We start from the raw sequence: 14,968 nt of genomic DNA, 5'->3' as shown, positions 1-14,968 counted from the left end.
CAATGAAAATGAGGTCAAGGTCACATAACATTTGCCCGCTAGACATGTACACCTTACAATCATTCCATACAACAAATATAGTAGACCTATTGCATATAGTATGAGAAAAATAGACCAAAACACAAAAATTTAGCTATAACCACTGAACCATGAAAATGAGGTCAAGGTCAGATGACACCTGCCAGTTGGACATGTACACCTTACAGTCCTTCCATACACCAAATATACTAGCCCTATTGCTAAGTATCTGAGATATGGACTTGACCACCAAAAATTAACCTTGTTCACCGATCCATGAAATGAGGTCGAGGTCAAGTGAAAACTGTCTGACAGACATGAGGACCTTGCAAGGTACGCACATATCAAATATATTTATCCTATTACTTATAATAAGAGAGAATTCAACATTACAAAAAATTTGAACTTTTTTTTCAAGTGGTCACTGAACCATGAAAATGAGGTCAAGGACATTGGACATGTGACTGACGGAAACTTCGTAACATGAAGCATCTATATACAAAGAATGAAGCATCCAGGTCTTCCACCTTCTAAAATATAAAGCTTTTAAGAAGTGAGCTAACGCCGCCGCCGCAGCCGGATCACTATCCCTATGTCGGGCTTTCTGCAACAAAAGTTGCAGGCTTGACAAAAATTCACCTGAACAATTTTAATCCCAACGAGTAATGTTTTTTTCCTTCAAATGTCTCTTGAATAATACATGTATTAAAATTGAACTGACCTGATCAAAAGTATTTGTATGACAATAAATGGTAAAAAGTTTTATGACTTAACAAGAATGTGTCCATAGTACACGGATGCCCCACTCCCACTATCATTTTCTATGTTCAGTGGACCGTGAAATTGGGGTCAAAACTTTAATTTGGAATTAAAATTAGAAAGATCATATCATAGGGAACATGTGTACTAAGTTTCAAGTTGATGTAACTTTAACTTCATCAAAAACTACCTTGACCAAAAACTTTAACCTGAACTTTGCACTATCATTTTCTATGTTCAGTGGACCATGAAATTGGGGTCAAAACTATAATTTGGCATTAAAATTAGAAAGATCATATCATGGGGAACATGTGTATTAAGTTTCAAGTTGATTGAACTTCAGCTTCATCAAAAACTACCTCGACCAAAAACTTTAACCGGACGGACGAACGGAGGCACAGACGGATGGACAGACGAACGGAGGCACAGACCAGAAAACATAATGCCCCTCTACTATCGTAGGTGGGGCATAAAAATCCAAAGTGCAATTATCTGTCGAGGATACCATTTACATTTTAAGTTTGTTGACATCAATTCCTAATTATATATGTAGTATGATGAAAATCCTCATTAAATGTCCCTTTTATCATGCAAAGTTCTGTGGTTACACATACATGTACAATCTGTGTAATATTTACATGTTGAAATTTGATAGGAAAGTGAATATAAATAACATAATAAAACCTGTATTACGCCAGTATTAGTAAACAAATAATAAATACAAATTAGGATAGTCATGCAGAGTTATCTATCTATATTTATCCATGATCCAGAAGATTTCATATTTTGTTTATGAAATCATTCATTGAAGAAAACCTATATATTTCCAATATGTAACTAACAGTTTTCCATATTAATAGATACAAAAGGGTAATAATGAATTTGGTTAACCCCAAATAGTCTTGTAAATGATTATTTTAAACTTGTATCTAGAGAGTTCAGATAGTAAAGTCATCAGATACTGTGAAAGTATCTAAATTTGCGATGCTGTTAATGTTTATAAGGGGGAAAATACAGCATTAGTATGTGGGCTTTTAAACTTAATGTTTTCAATCAGTACCAGTCATATCAAAGTAAGCAGTGTCTTCAAATTCATTAAAACACACAATCTGCTAAAACCAAAATCTCAAAAATAAAGCTATATCTGTATTTACATTAAAATACCTTTTAAGCTTCACTAAAACAATTTTTCTAAAGTTTAAGCCCCCTCCCTTCCCCCTTTTTTTATTATACATTATTGAACTTAAATCTGAACAGGTGAAACATGCAGAGTAACTTGTGGGTTTAACATCAGTACCTGACAGGTTTTTCTTCCTACAATAATAACGTATCTTTTCTCAGTTAAACTGTAAATATATCTGTTAGTTATGGGAAGATTTTACCATTTTAAAAAAGAAACCTTTTCCAATACATGTATATACAAAATAAAAATAAAAGGTATATGACTACATTAATTGTTAGTATTCTAGATTAGTTCTGTATTACTAAGGATTCTACCAAAATGACAGGCTGATGCAGAGAGCTGTAAATTAAAAGCATCTATATTAAAAATATCCTAATTCTTATCTGTAATCAACATATATACCAAAGTCTTTAACATGATATGAATGAATAAATATATTGAAACATTTCTGGAATATATGAACCATTATTTTCTTTCTCTATCCCTCTACAATACAAAGCCTAAACAGATACCATAATACAATACACAGACAGAGAAGACATTCAACCACACCAGAATGGACACCAAGACAAGTACCACACAAACAATAAGGAGAAATATGGTAGTCAGAATAATCTATTTATAATTGATTTGTAGATCTACTCTGACAAAACAAAGTGTTTCTTGTTAAAACTGACAAATACATTTGCATTTAAGAAACTTTTGATGTCAGAATGAGAAACATATTTGGACCATTTTGAGCCCTTCTTTTTCCATGGATTTACAATTTTAGGATAGTTGTGCTGCATAGTTTACTATTTAAAGTTTTCAGGAAACCAGAGTGCTATTTTTATTAGTAGATGGTAGTCACTACAAGAATCTAAACATTTGTTGAAAATTGGCAAATAAAAAGGTGATGCTTGACAATTTTGTCTATAAAACAGTTCTTATGAAATAGTTAAAACTCAAGGTACAATATGTTGACAGCTGTTTAAAAGTAGAATAAAAATGGTTGAATATACTGTGTTTTTGAATTAGTGGTAAGACACCTTTATTTGTTATTGGAATTCACAAATCTTTTTTCTGTTAAAAAGGGCTTCTAATTTTTTATGAACAGTTAAAATTTATATATAATTTGACCTCATTTGAAATGAGTCTAAATAAATTTCACGTCAGTTGTGGATAAGTTACAAACTTCAAGGATTAGAATCAGTTAACATTAATCCAAACCTTAGCACTTAATAATCAAGGATTAAACACTTCCGTTCTGGAACAAACTTTGTAATCATACAGCATTCTAACCTGCCTAGTTAGTAACTGTTATGGGGAACAAATAAAATGTCTACGCATATAGGATATTTTGCTACAGTTCAGCTGGGTACATAAAATAATACTATGGCAGCAGACTTACTTTATCTTTTCTACCAGGTCTCTGTAATCAAATCAACAATGCATTCATAACATGCAGCAATCAAAGGGAAATAACTATGTAACATGCTGCAGTCAAGGGGAGTAACTATGTTACATGCTGCATTCAATTATGTCCCATGCAAGTATTTTTTGCTTGCAGTCCAGGAATATATATATTTATTGGGAAATGCAAGTATTTCAAGCTTTAGAGTATTATGTTTACATTGTAAAGCTCCTAAAAAGTGAACACACTTACATCACTGTCATGCAAGAATTATTAACATTTGTAATGCAACTAAAACAAGAAGGACAAATTGTAAAATGCTATTAAAAAATAAAAGTTTGGTAGATTTACATCTTGATCCTGGCTGTTCTAAAACATATTTCAAATCACCAATATTGTCAATATAATGTGAACCTGTATAGACACCCCCCTAGAGAGAATATAAGGATTACTTAACCATTTACACATCAACATTGGTTACCAAAAAATTACCCTTAACACAAACAATACTAGTCAATCAGGTCACAGACCATTAGATGTTGTTTTAACTCTGTTGTACAAGACGAGATGAGAACTCTGGTGAAATATCCCTTGGTTTTGTAATGAACAGAATTAAATGTAAAATTTTGAGAAACAAATCTCTTTGTATCGTTAACAAAATGGCTGATCCATTGATAGGAATATTTCTTTTCTGTACTTTGTTTTAGATGACTACTGATTTAACAGTTTATAATATTTTACCTTTTCTATCAGATCACAGATGACAGCATTGTTAAAATACTCCACATGTATCCACTCTATTCCCTACAAAATATTTTATCAAATTTAACGTATATCTGCTTATTCGAGGTAATTCAAAGTAATTTTTTATCACAATAATAGAAAGCAATATAATTATACTGCATTTGAAGACATTGTTAAAAGGCTGTAATATGACATATAGCTGTTAATTTCTGAGTCATAAGTCTCTTGTGGAGAGTTGTCTCATTGACAATCATACCACATCTTCTTTTTATTTCAATGAAAACCAATTTATCTTTAGTTCAACAGCCTCAAGACTTTGTAGAGCAGGCTAGCATTTAGCTAGCTGTTATAAACAGGATTCCTGGTTGAGTCAACAACAGGATTCAAAATTGTTATAAGTTGCTTCTCCGAATTTCAAACAATTGTTACAGTTAGATTGAATAATTTTTAGTGTTTTAACGCCACTTTTAAGCACAGCATTTAGGTTATTTCATGGATGTCAGTTTTTATTGGTGGAGGAAGACAGAGTGCCCGGAGAAAACCACCGACCTTCGATAGGAAAACTGACATTCCTAGTCAATTAAGATTGGAGTTGAGTGCACCCGCACGAGCCGGGTTCAAACTCACGTCAGTGTTGACTGGCTAGTGATTACAGTAGTAACTACTTAGAACACTCGGCCATCGAGGCCCCAGTTAGAAGACAATGTGTTTATATTAAAGATGCCATTACAAGATGGACAAAGATTTCTTTCCTCTAAAAAGAATTCTTACCTCCTTCACGTACTCCTCTTGTTCTTCTTTCAATGTTCTCTCTATAAATATCTGTTGTAATTTCTCATTGCAGTAATTAATTATAAACTGTTCATATCCATTTGTCTGAAACATAAATGGTTATATCTTATTCGTTTTACTTGTCCACATAAGAATACAAAACTATCAATACTTACACAACTTTTAATACAATTTAATTGTTTGATAACTATCTTAATATGCATAACATGCCTTTCTTGACTCATCTGAATAAGCATGGCTAAAATGAGAAGAGATGTATACATCATTAAGACCGCAAACATCATAAAACAAGAAGAAAATGTCTCAAGGTCACATCTAAAAACAGATACAACCAAAGATCTTCCTTCATCATAAAACTTTTGGAGACAAAAATACTTTGATATACTGTGGTTTCAATATAATTTGTTGGATACCAATTTTCATGAACTTCGTGGGTACAGGTAAACCACGAAATTAAATCTACAATGAATAACCAATTTTCTAAAGACTTGTATGCAGACTTCGGCTAAGCCAAAAAATCAAATATCCATGAAAGTTTTCCTTAATACACGAAAATTGGTACCCATGAAAATATTAAAATGAATCAACAGTAAGCAGAGAAACCACCTATTTTTTTAACTGCACAGTTAGTAACAAAATCTCTGTTACTACAATATTTACAAGCTAAATTTTATATCTACCTGACTTATATTGCAGGTTTCATACTAAAAACATTATGTCCAAGTGTCAAATAATTTACTGACAGGTTCCTATAAATCAGGACAATTATATTTCTATGGCATCTAACTTCAGACAAGAAAACAAAATGGATGAACTATAGTTGCATAATACTAGATATCATTGAGATGGGAGCCATCTCTGTGGGCCCGCTGTGAATAATGTGCATTAAAAAATTGTATCTTTACCATAGGACATGGGTTTGTCAACTGAAATCAAAGTTTTTGACCTTGACCTTTGACCTAGGAAGTTGTAAATAAATTATGACACACCCTTTGGTATTGGTTTATAAACATGTCAAGTATAAACTTTGAAATCATAACGGTTCTCAAGATATAGAGCGGACACGATCTTCACCACAGGACAAAGGGTTGTCAACTGAAACCAAAGTTTTTGACCTTGACCTTTGACCTAGGAAGTTGCACATAAATTATGACACACCCTTTGGTGTTGGTTTATATACATGTCAAGTATAAACTTTGAAATGATAACGGTTCTCAAGATATAGAGCGGACACAATCTTTACCATAGGACATGGGGTTGTCAACTGAAACCAAAGTTTTTGACCTTGAACTTTGCCCTAGGCAGTCGTTCATAAATTATGACACACCCTCTGGTGTTGGTTCATATACATGTCAAGTATAAACTTTGAAATCATAACGGTTCTCAAGATATAGAGCGGACACGATCTTCACCACAGGACACAGGGTTGTCAACTGAAACCAAAGTTTTTTGACCTTGACCTTTGACCTAGGAAGTTGTACATACATCATGACACGCCCTCTGGTGGTGGTTAATAAACATGTAAAGTATAAAGTATGAAATCATAATGGTTCTCTAGATATGGAGCGGACACAAAGTGTTACGGACGGACGGACAGACGGACGGACGGACGGACAGACGGACGGACGGACGGACAGACTGATCACTATAGGGGACCCGCCTTTGGCGGGGCCCTAATAAATGTCAAACTTCTGTAAACAGTTTTGACCTGACTGAAAATCTGATACACTGCTAGTTACAAACTCACCTTAAATACTTCAAAACCATAAATATCTAAAACTCCCATTGCTTTGGTTTTCTGTTTGGACTTTACCTATAATGAAAATTTATATATATTGTCTCAAGACAGAAATATTTACAAGAACTTGATCCCCAGTACAATATTTCAGATGCCAACTTTTATTTCTTTTGAAATATATATACAAAGGAAATGCTTAAGTTTATCATTGAAATAAGGGTAAAATAAAATGTATAAAGCATCCTACATAATTTACTGCAGGCAGAAGCCAACTAAATAACAGATCTACAGAGTTTCAAGAGATGTACTTTTGAAATCAATAGAGGGGGCAAGGACTCTGACTTTTCCTTGCATTTTAAGAATTGTCTTTCAATTTAGAAGGAGCATATAAGAGAACATACATTAATTGTACTTACTTTTATACTGTCATTTATCCTGGATACTAGCCATGAGAATAGTCGGCTATAAATAGCTTTACATAAAGCATCTCTTGCATATATTGCCTATGAAGAAAAAATAAAAATGTTCTTGCATATATTGCCTATGAAGAAAAAATAAAAATGTTCTTGCATATATTGCCTATGAAGAAAAAATAAAAATGTTCTCGATATATTGCCTTTAAAGATAAAATAAAAATGTTCTTGCATATATTGCCTATGAAGAAAAAATAAAAATGTTCCTAACAGGAAAATGACATGTTTTAGCATAGGTGCACTAGATGTTTATTCTTCAAGATGAATTTTATAACCTATGTTAAATCAAAGTGATGGAAATCACTCATGGAAAGATTAGAAGAGTAGTTTGAATTATTTTATATTAAGGTATGGTGGGGGAAAATGAACATTTATAAAGCACTATTGCTGAAAATTGCATTTACAGCAGGTCTTTAGAAGGAAACTCTTTTTTCCAGTATGAGGATAAAATGAGCTCAAATTAAATAATATGGGTCTCTTAATTTGCACAATTTTATTTAAATCGCAGTTTATTATGTTTATATCTTATCAAAATTAAGTTTCCGGTTCTGAACATGTTTCAAAAAAAACAAAAAAATGCAAAAATTCTTCTAGTAAATGTTACCAACTGTCCTTGTAAGACATAAATCTGGACCAACAGCTTAAAACTTTAAAGTGACAACAAAAACAATTGAAAAATGTTGTTTTGGGGCATTTTGTAAGTTGAAACAGAGGTTATATGGCATTGAAGATTAAAAGTTTTAGAAATCCTTTTGATCAATTTTTAAAGTAGTTTTCAACACAGGTCATTGAAAATGTACTTTTTCAAAGTAAACCAATTAAAAAACTTATCTTATTGAAATGTGGATTCTTTCTTGATTGCAAAAATTCAAATGACTTAAATAGACATAATGATTGATGGGAAATAACCTAAAAAACAATGGTTTGTTATAATTAAAAGTTTTAAAATTTTTAAACTGTTTCAAGCCAATTCCTGATAAAAAAAAGTGTACTAAATTAATTGTTGATTAATTACAGATGATTATTGGAAATTTATCAAGTAAATTATAGGACTTACTTGAATACCTTTTATTTATTCATATTTATATTCATATTTCATTTTTTTTTTTTAAGATCTTGTTAATCCATTTATCATTTATTTTTTAGATATAATTTACAGAATCACTTTATGTAATGTAGATCAAAAGTAATTGGCAATAAATAAATCTATCATCCTTATAAATATGAAACAATTTGTGTATTCAATTATGAGGTCAAATACTTGTGTATTAAGAATTATATGTATATTGAGTGGTCTGTATAATTATGTAAGACTGAGGTTGATAGGTAACGTGGTCAATTTGATTGGTAGTTTAGGAGGTGGGGCATTGTAATTAAAGGTCCATCTTGTCTGTGATTGTTAAGTGATAATGACAGTTGTCAATCATACTAGTTGAATCAATACCCAGTTACCTAATAAAAATGTTTTTAAAAAAGCATGCACATCAACACACCTTAATGACATACATTCTTGAATGAACTACTCCAATAATATACCCAGTTTTTTACAGTTCATATGTGTATTATGTGCACATACATGAGAACCATAGGGAACTATATTTCAGTGTGAATACATTTAGTAACAGTAGCTAACCTGTCCTGTTGTTAGGGAGGCTGGTGCCTAAGTAAAGATTTAGAACAAGTTCTAATCTTTCCAAAAAATAAATTGTCTCTGCAATTTTTTTTCACACTATGAAATGTTCAAGATGAATTTTTATAACCTATACTGAAAATATAACTTTACTCTGCATTTTTTTTCACACTTTGAAAATGTTCAAGATGAATTTTTTATAACTTATACTAAAGATATAAATTGACTTTGCCATTTTTTTTTACACTATAAAAAAGTGATGACAAAAAAAAAGCAGAGAATCCAGACCCCTGAATATGTAAGTGCTAAAGAACTGTAATCATACTTGTGGAATCAATTTTGAGCATCACCTTTGCAGTTGGTTTATGTAAAGAAAAAGGAAAGTCAATTATCAGCTAATGGAAACCCTATGAATAACTTTGATAAAACATATATAGGTGCAAAACATCCTTATATGGAGATCTAAAAGAGAGTTGAACATGTATAATGACACTGTAATATATTTATAAGCAGACTTATTTGGTAAGAAAGAAATCATACGAAAACTGGTATATTGAATGCTATAACTTAACAATATTCAAAATTGTGAGATCTTAAAACGCAATATACTTTTTTTTTTTCAGATAATGGTGATTGATTAAAAAAGCAGTTGGGAATTTGCAATGACTGGTGCAAATTTAAAAGATTAAAAACAATATTTTATATACTGAAAACACACCTCAGCAACCTCTAAATCTCTTTTGACCTTATCACCTTTAGCCTCCACAGTACGTGTGGTCAAAGCTTCACACATCAGTTCTGTTGAACATCCTAACATCTCACAAACATCACTGATTTCTGTAAAACAAAAAAAGATATGTAGAGTTAAAATTAGAAGATCTGTAGTTTAGTGTTTGTTCTTTGTTATTGTGGTTCATAAGTGGTTCTCGTTACTTAGTTTTTATACAGATTAGACCATGGGTTTTCCTATTTGATTTTACACTTGTCATTTTTGAGGCCTTTTTAGTTTGCTATTCCGTGTGAGCCAAGGCTCAGTGTTGAAGGCTGCACTCTGACCTATAATGGTTTAGTTTTACAAATTGTGAAATGGATTGAGAGTTCTCTCATTGGCACTCATACCACATCTTCTTATATCTAGGTAGATCACAGCCTATATTACCTGACATATTAGGTAGATCATATATTACCTGACATATTAGGTAGCTCGCAGCCATCTGTTCCATCCTTGTTACTTTTAGGTTGAAATAACACATTTCCCAGTTTGAGTATACTGGCTACTAATTGGAATGTCATTGTCACTTCTTCTGGTTTAAAACCAATCACAGTCATACCATTCTAAAAAAATCAATAAAAAAATTCATTAACTGTTTGCAATTTTAATAAAAACTCAACAATTTTAAGACTACTCTGAGTCTGTGAGCTATAATGTATAATCTGATATTTATCATTCTTCCTACAAAAACATTTTTTAAGTTGATGTGACCACCTTAAACCAAAATACACCTTATCGCTAATCCCGGCTGACCCGGCCGCTTGAACTTTTGACGAATACAACAATCACTTTTCCATTGTGGCGTCAGATGTTTTGTGTTATGACGTCAAAATTTTACGGGAACCTGTGTGATATCCAGCAATGGCGGACAAATAGCGATAAGGTGTATTGTAACCTACATTAAACAATAAACTGTTATACTGGGATATATCTCATCTGCATGTTGTTTTAATAGCAAAATGCAAAAAACTAAGATATTTTAAGACTTTCACATGAAGATTATGCAAACTATTCATAGTCAAGTGACCATGCTTGAAGGTACAGTGCTGAATAATTTCCATGGACACAAGTGATGTCGATGCTGATTCAACTGTATAATAAATATCATTAACCTATAAACTTCAATATGTAAACTATGCAAACCTTTAAAAGTCAAAAGAATATGACTGAGGGGACTGGGCTAAGTTATCTCTATGAAAATGTGCTACTGTCGAATCAACTGCATAACAAATATCACTGACTTATCATAAGTGGTTAACCTTAAACTAACTGAATCACAAACTTTAACAGATTGTCAACTCTGCCTGAAACAGCATTTCTAAGTCTCACTTTTTTACTCATTGTAGGTGACAAAAACTCATACTTGATACATGACATACAGATCGACATAGGGACAAACTGGAAAACTAAGATTATAAAGCTGACTACAATTGTAGGTGATGCCCAAAAAAAAAAAAAGAAACTTCAACAATAAAACCTCAAATTTTTTTGGGGAAATAAGATGATATAATAAATCATTTGCACAATTTTTATATTTAGATAAATAAATCACAAACATTTCCACAGTTATCAAAAGGTGATTGAAAAACTGCAAATCTTGACATCTATGTTAGCGTCATAAAATAAAAACAGTAATAGGTAATAAAATTTTTATCACATACAGAAATACACTAACAATTGTGTCAAATTGTGTCTGGTTGATAGATATCTCATTGGCGATCTTACACATCTACTTTTTTAAAATAACACACAGGAGAGACTTAAAACAAAGGGCAAACATCAATGAATTTAACCTTAAAGAAAGTTTACAGTTTACCAATTTCTAAATAACAAATTATGTAAACAGATGAGGAAGCTGCTAAGATGGGGAAAATATATGCTGCTTAGATGGGGAAAATATATGCTGCTAAGATGGGGAAAATAAATGCTGCTAAGATGGGGAAAATATATGCTGCTAAGATGGGGAAAATAAATGCTGCTAAGATAGGGAAAATAAATGCTGCTAAGATGGGGAAAATATATGCTGCTAAGATGGGGAAAATAAATGCTGCTAAGATGGGGAAAATAAATGGATCTTCTTTGAGACAGAAATCATCAGTATCAAAAATCATTGAGAACAGCACACAAATGTTCACATCATAATATCGTATTAACATTTTGTCCTGTTTCAAGTTCACATGAACATAATTTCATGGATATAAAATCTTAAACTAAAACTTTCACTTGGTACATAGATGGATGCAGACCCCAAAACAGATGCCCACTATACGTGTATATAGCTATTAATGTACAAAACAATATTAGCAAGGACAAAAACTAAAATGGTGAAAATTGAACTTGACCTGTAACTTGTCATGATGAAACAATGCACCAAATATCAAATCAATTTCTGCAAGCATGAAGAAAAAAAGTCAGAAAAACTGATTTGCAGACAGATAGATTTTGTGGTGCACAATATGACAAAAGTGATCTCACTTTTATTAATTCAAGTCTTTTTCAAAGACTGGTGGTTACATCTGTTGTTGGTTTTATTTCTTAATGATAGTGCCAGTCCTAAAGACATTTAAAAAAAAATGTTAGTAGTTACAGATGAATAACTGAAAAAGTTAAAAAGAGGAAAAGCATTAAAGCTAACCATGAATACATTCTACCTAAGTCTTGAAATAAACAGTTTTCATTACTCAACTGACATTTGACAAATTTTACGCAAGCAACAAGTCACTCCTTCAAGGTATATATAAAATAGTGTTAACACCTTGCATTCTCCTCTGTGAATCGCAGGCTGTGATCATCATCTAAACTAGCTCATAAAAACAGTAAGTTTACCATCTCGATTGATAATATTGAGAATTATTTTTAATTCAAACAATGCTTTAAGTTGTTATCAAAAAGAATTCTTTTCTTATGCAACAAAAAATTGGGAATATTGCTGAATGTGAAATAAGTTTGATTTGTATTTATTTAATCTATTATTTATTAACAATGTTATTTTTTCACCAAATTAGTTCATTTCCTTATTTTTATTATGTACTTTTAGTGCTTGAAATCAACATGAACTGAATTGAGAATGGTAAAAAGACTCAGAAGATTAAATAGACATAATCTGTAATAGACCATCCAGAATGTTGGTTAACTTGAAAGTTGATATACTGACAAATCAGACAAAGATTTTATGCAATAATACAAACGTTACTTGTGAAACAACAACTCAAGACCAGAATCTAGTCACAGCTTTAATAGCAGTAATTATCCTCTCTGTTGCCATGTTTCTTGGTATTATTTCAATCTTTGCTGCATTACATAAAATTTGGAGTAGGAACTGGAAGACACAATTTACCTTGGTTCAGTTGTTGATTGCTGGACTAGTTGTTTGTGGTGTTCTGGCACCAATACAAATTGTGCGGATCAGTCTTATGCTTAAAAAGTATGAATTTGTGGACCTGTGTCATTTCCATCAGTTTTTACATCTGAATGCAGAAGGGTGTATCTACCTAACAACTATAATATTGGCATGTGACAAACTGATGAGAAAGTTTTGTGACTATAATAACAGACTGACAATAAAAAGAATATTCATAACGATCTCATGGATTCTTGTTCTCCCTTTTGTCACATGTATCATTCAAGCATCAGAGAAAAATCCTACATCAATATCTGTCTTCTCTTATGACTGTACTTTACATGGAAGGACAAAAAAGCATAGCCATTTAGTAGAATCTGTTGGGTGTTATGTGTTCACTGCAATATTTTTCACTACAGCCATAATATATATGGTGTACATTTATAAACTGTGGAAACAGAGAATGATGGAGAGAAGACGAATTACACAAGATCCTAATTTTAATTTCAATCATGTTGATCCTTTTGTCACTGAAACCAGTTTGAATGGAGCCTGTGCCAATATTCCTGTTGCTCCTCGCAGTCCAACTGGCACTATTCTGCCGATCTCAGCCTATGAAATATTAGAGCCACCACATCCAATTCTAAAACCAAAAACCATACCAGATACTCCAAGACTTCAAGTTACTTCAATTATGGAAAATGCAAATGGTCAAATGATCATGGAAAATACACATACAGCTATAGACAGTTTCAAAATGAATGACAATGTCATCTTAGAGCCATGCAAACAGAAATTAAGTCAACAAATCAATGTAAAAGAAGCCTATACAGGAAACAGCATAAACGATGTTTTGGAACATCTAGGACCCAGAGACTCACTTAAGTCCTCTACAACAGGGACCACTAATACCACTGGAACAACTACTACAAAGGACTCCAGCATTAGTGAAAAAATTAAAAAAGAATCTATGGCTTCTGCAATGACAGCCAGTACTAACATGGATTCAATGTTCTTAGGGGCATCAGGAAGTAGCATGAAAGAATCAATATCAGGACAAGAATCCATCTATGATTCTGTAATATCAGGAATAAATGCACCATCAACTATTAGTCAAATGGAGCCTTCCAACAATATTCATATAGAAAACACGAAAAAACAAGTACCAAGTTTAACCTTAGACCTTAAAGATATTACAAATTTTAAAAATGATATGAAGACTTCAAAACAGAATGAGACTTCATCAGAAGATAAGTGTGGAAATCAGAGTTCACAGTCATTGAATTCCGATCATGATGACAATTCCTTAAAACTGAATCCACTCCGTCATACGCGGGTTTGTGCTGGAAATGTATGGCATCCTGAGTTAGCTAAACTAAACAATGATATCATGACAGCAAATAAATCTTCACCATACAGAATATCAATTAAAAGGAAGAAAAAAAATAATAAGAGAAAGAAAATATTGAAAAAGCAGAATTCCATGGACAGTATTGGAAATTTTTCTTTTACTTCTGTTCAGTCTGATATAGGTCCTATTGGGGATCACATGCTTGATACTGTATCCTCCCAATCATATAAATACAATGCTAGAAGTATAGATAGTTTCCTTGATGATGGTCTGGCTAATATCTTAGAACAGCCTGAGCAGGAAGATAATTGGAAAGGTAGTAGTTCTAAACAAGGGAATAGTATAGTAGTGGATAGCCTAGATATTCCTGAGATGAGAATGCGTAGCAATACGGGAAACATGCAGGACCGAAATCATTTGATGGTGGACGAACATGATGAATTCCGACAGAGAGCTCAGAGTGATCTGACAGAGGACAAACAGAAAAGGTTACTGGAAACCAAAAAATTTCAAAGCCTTAGAAATCGTAGACTCTCAAATGCAGGTAATTTACTGTCATCTCAGAACAGTATCTTCAGTTTGTCAACTGATAGTAGTTTTTCTGATGTATATCCTGAACAAGATCAAGCAATGAAGACAAAAATCAAATTAATTACTCATAATAACTTAGATAGCTCAATAGACAGTACCGATATAGATTCAGCTGACTTTGACAAATGTCCAGTGGATCTTCCAGATTATGTCAAAATTTCCCGACATCACGGTAAGGAATCAA

General features: G+C 32.3%; 1 protein-coding gene across 7 annotated transcripts in view; it reads right to left on the bottom strand.

The window, feature by feature from the left end:
• Window positions 1-14,968, bottom strand: part of LOC143064361 (unconventional myosin-Ia-like) — a 67,392-nt gene that overhangs the window by 21,998 nt on the left and 30,426 nt on the right. For 6 of the 7 annotated variants that reach the window (XM_076237129.1, XM_076237132.1, XM_076237130.1 and 3 more), the window contains exons 11-17: window positions 9,918-10,065; window positions 9,449-9,567; window positions 7,044-7,130; window positions 6,637-6,702; window positions 4,869-4,973; window positions 4,095-4,157; window positions 3,351-3,371 (exon numbers count right to left, since the gene is read on the bottom strand). In XM_076237129.1, coding sequence (XP_076093244.1) covers window positions 3,351-3,371; window positions 4,095-4,157; window positions 4,869-4,973; window positions 6,637-6,702; window positions 7,044-7,130; window positions 9,449-9,567; window positions 9,918-10,065 — 609 coding nt within the window. The remainder of the gene's footprint in view (window positions 1-3,350; window positions 3,372-4,094; window positions 4,158-4,868; window positions 4,974-6,636; window positions 6,703-7,043; window positions 7,131-9,448; window positions 9,568-9,917; window positions 10,066-14,968) is intronic. The other variant, XM_076237136.1, reaches the window with a different exon arrangement.

This window comes from Mytilus galloprovincialis, chromosome 2 (genome assembly GCF_965363235.1).
Source record: "Mytilus galloprovincialis chromosome 2, xbMytGall1.hap1.1, whole genome shotgun sequence".
NCBI classification, from domain to species: Eukaryota; Metazoa; Mollusca; class Bivalvia; order Mytilida; family Mytilidae; genus Mytilus; species Mytilus galloprovincialis.
This window is presented reverse-complemented; position numbering and strand designations above follow the sequence as displayed.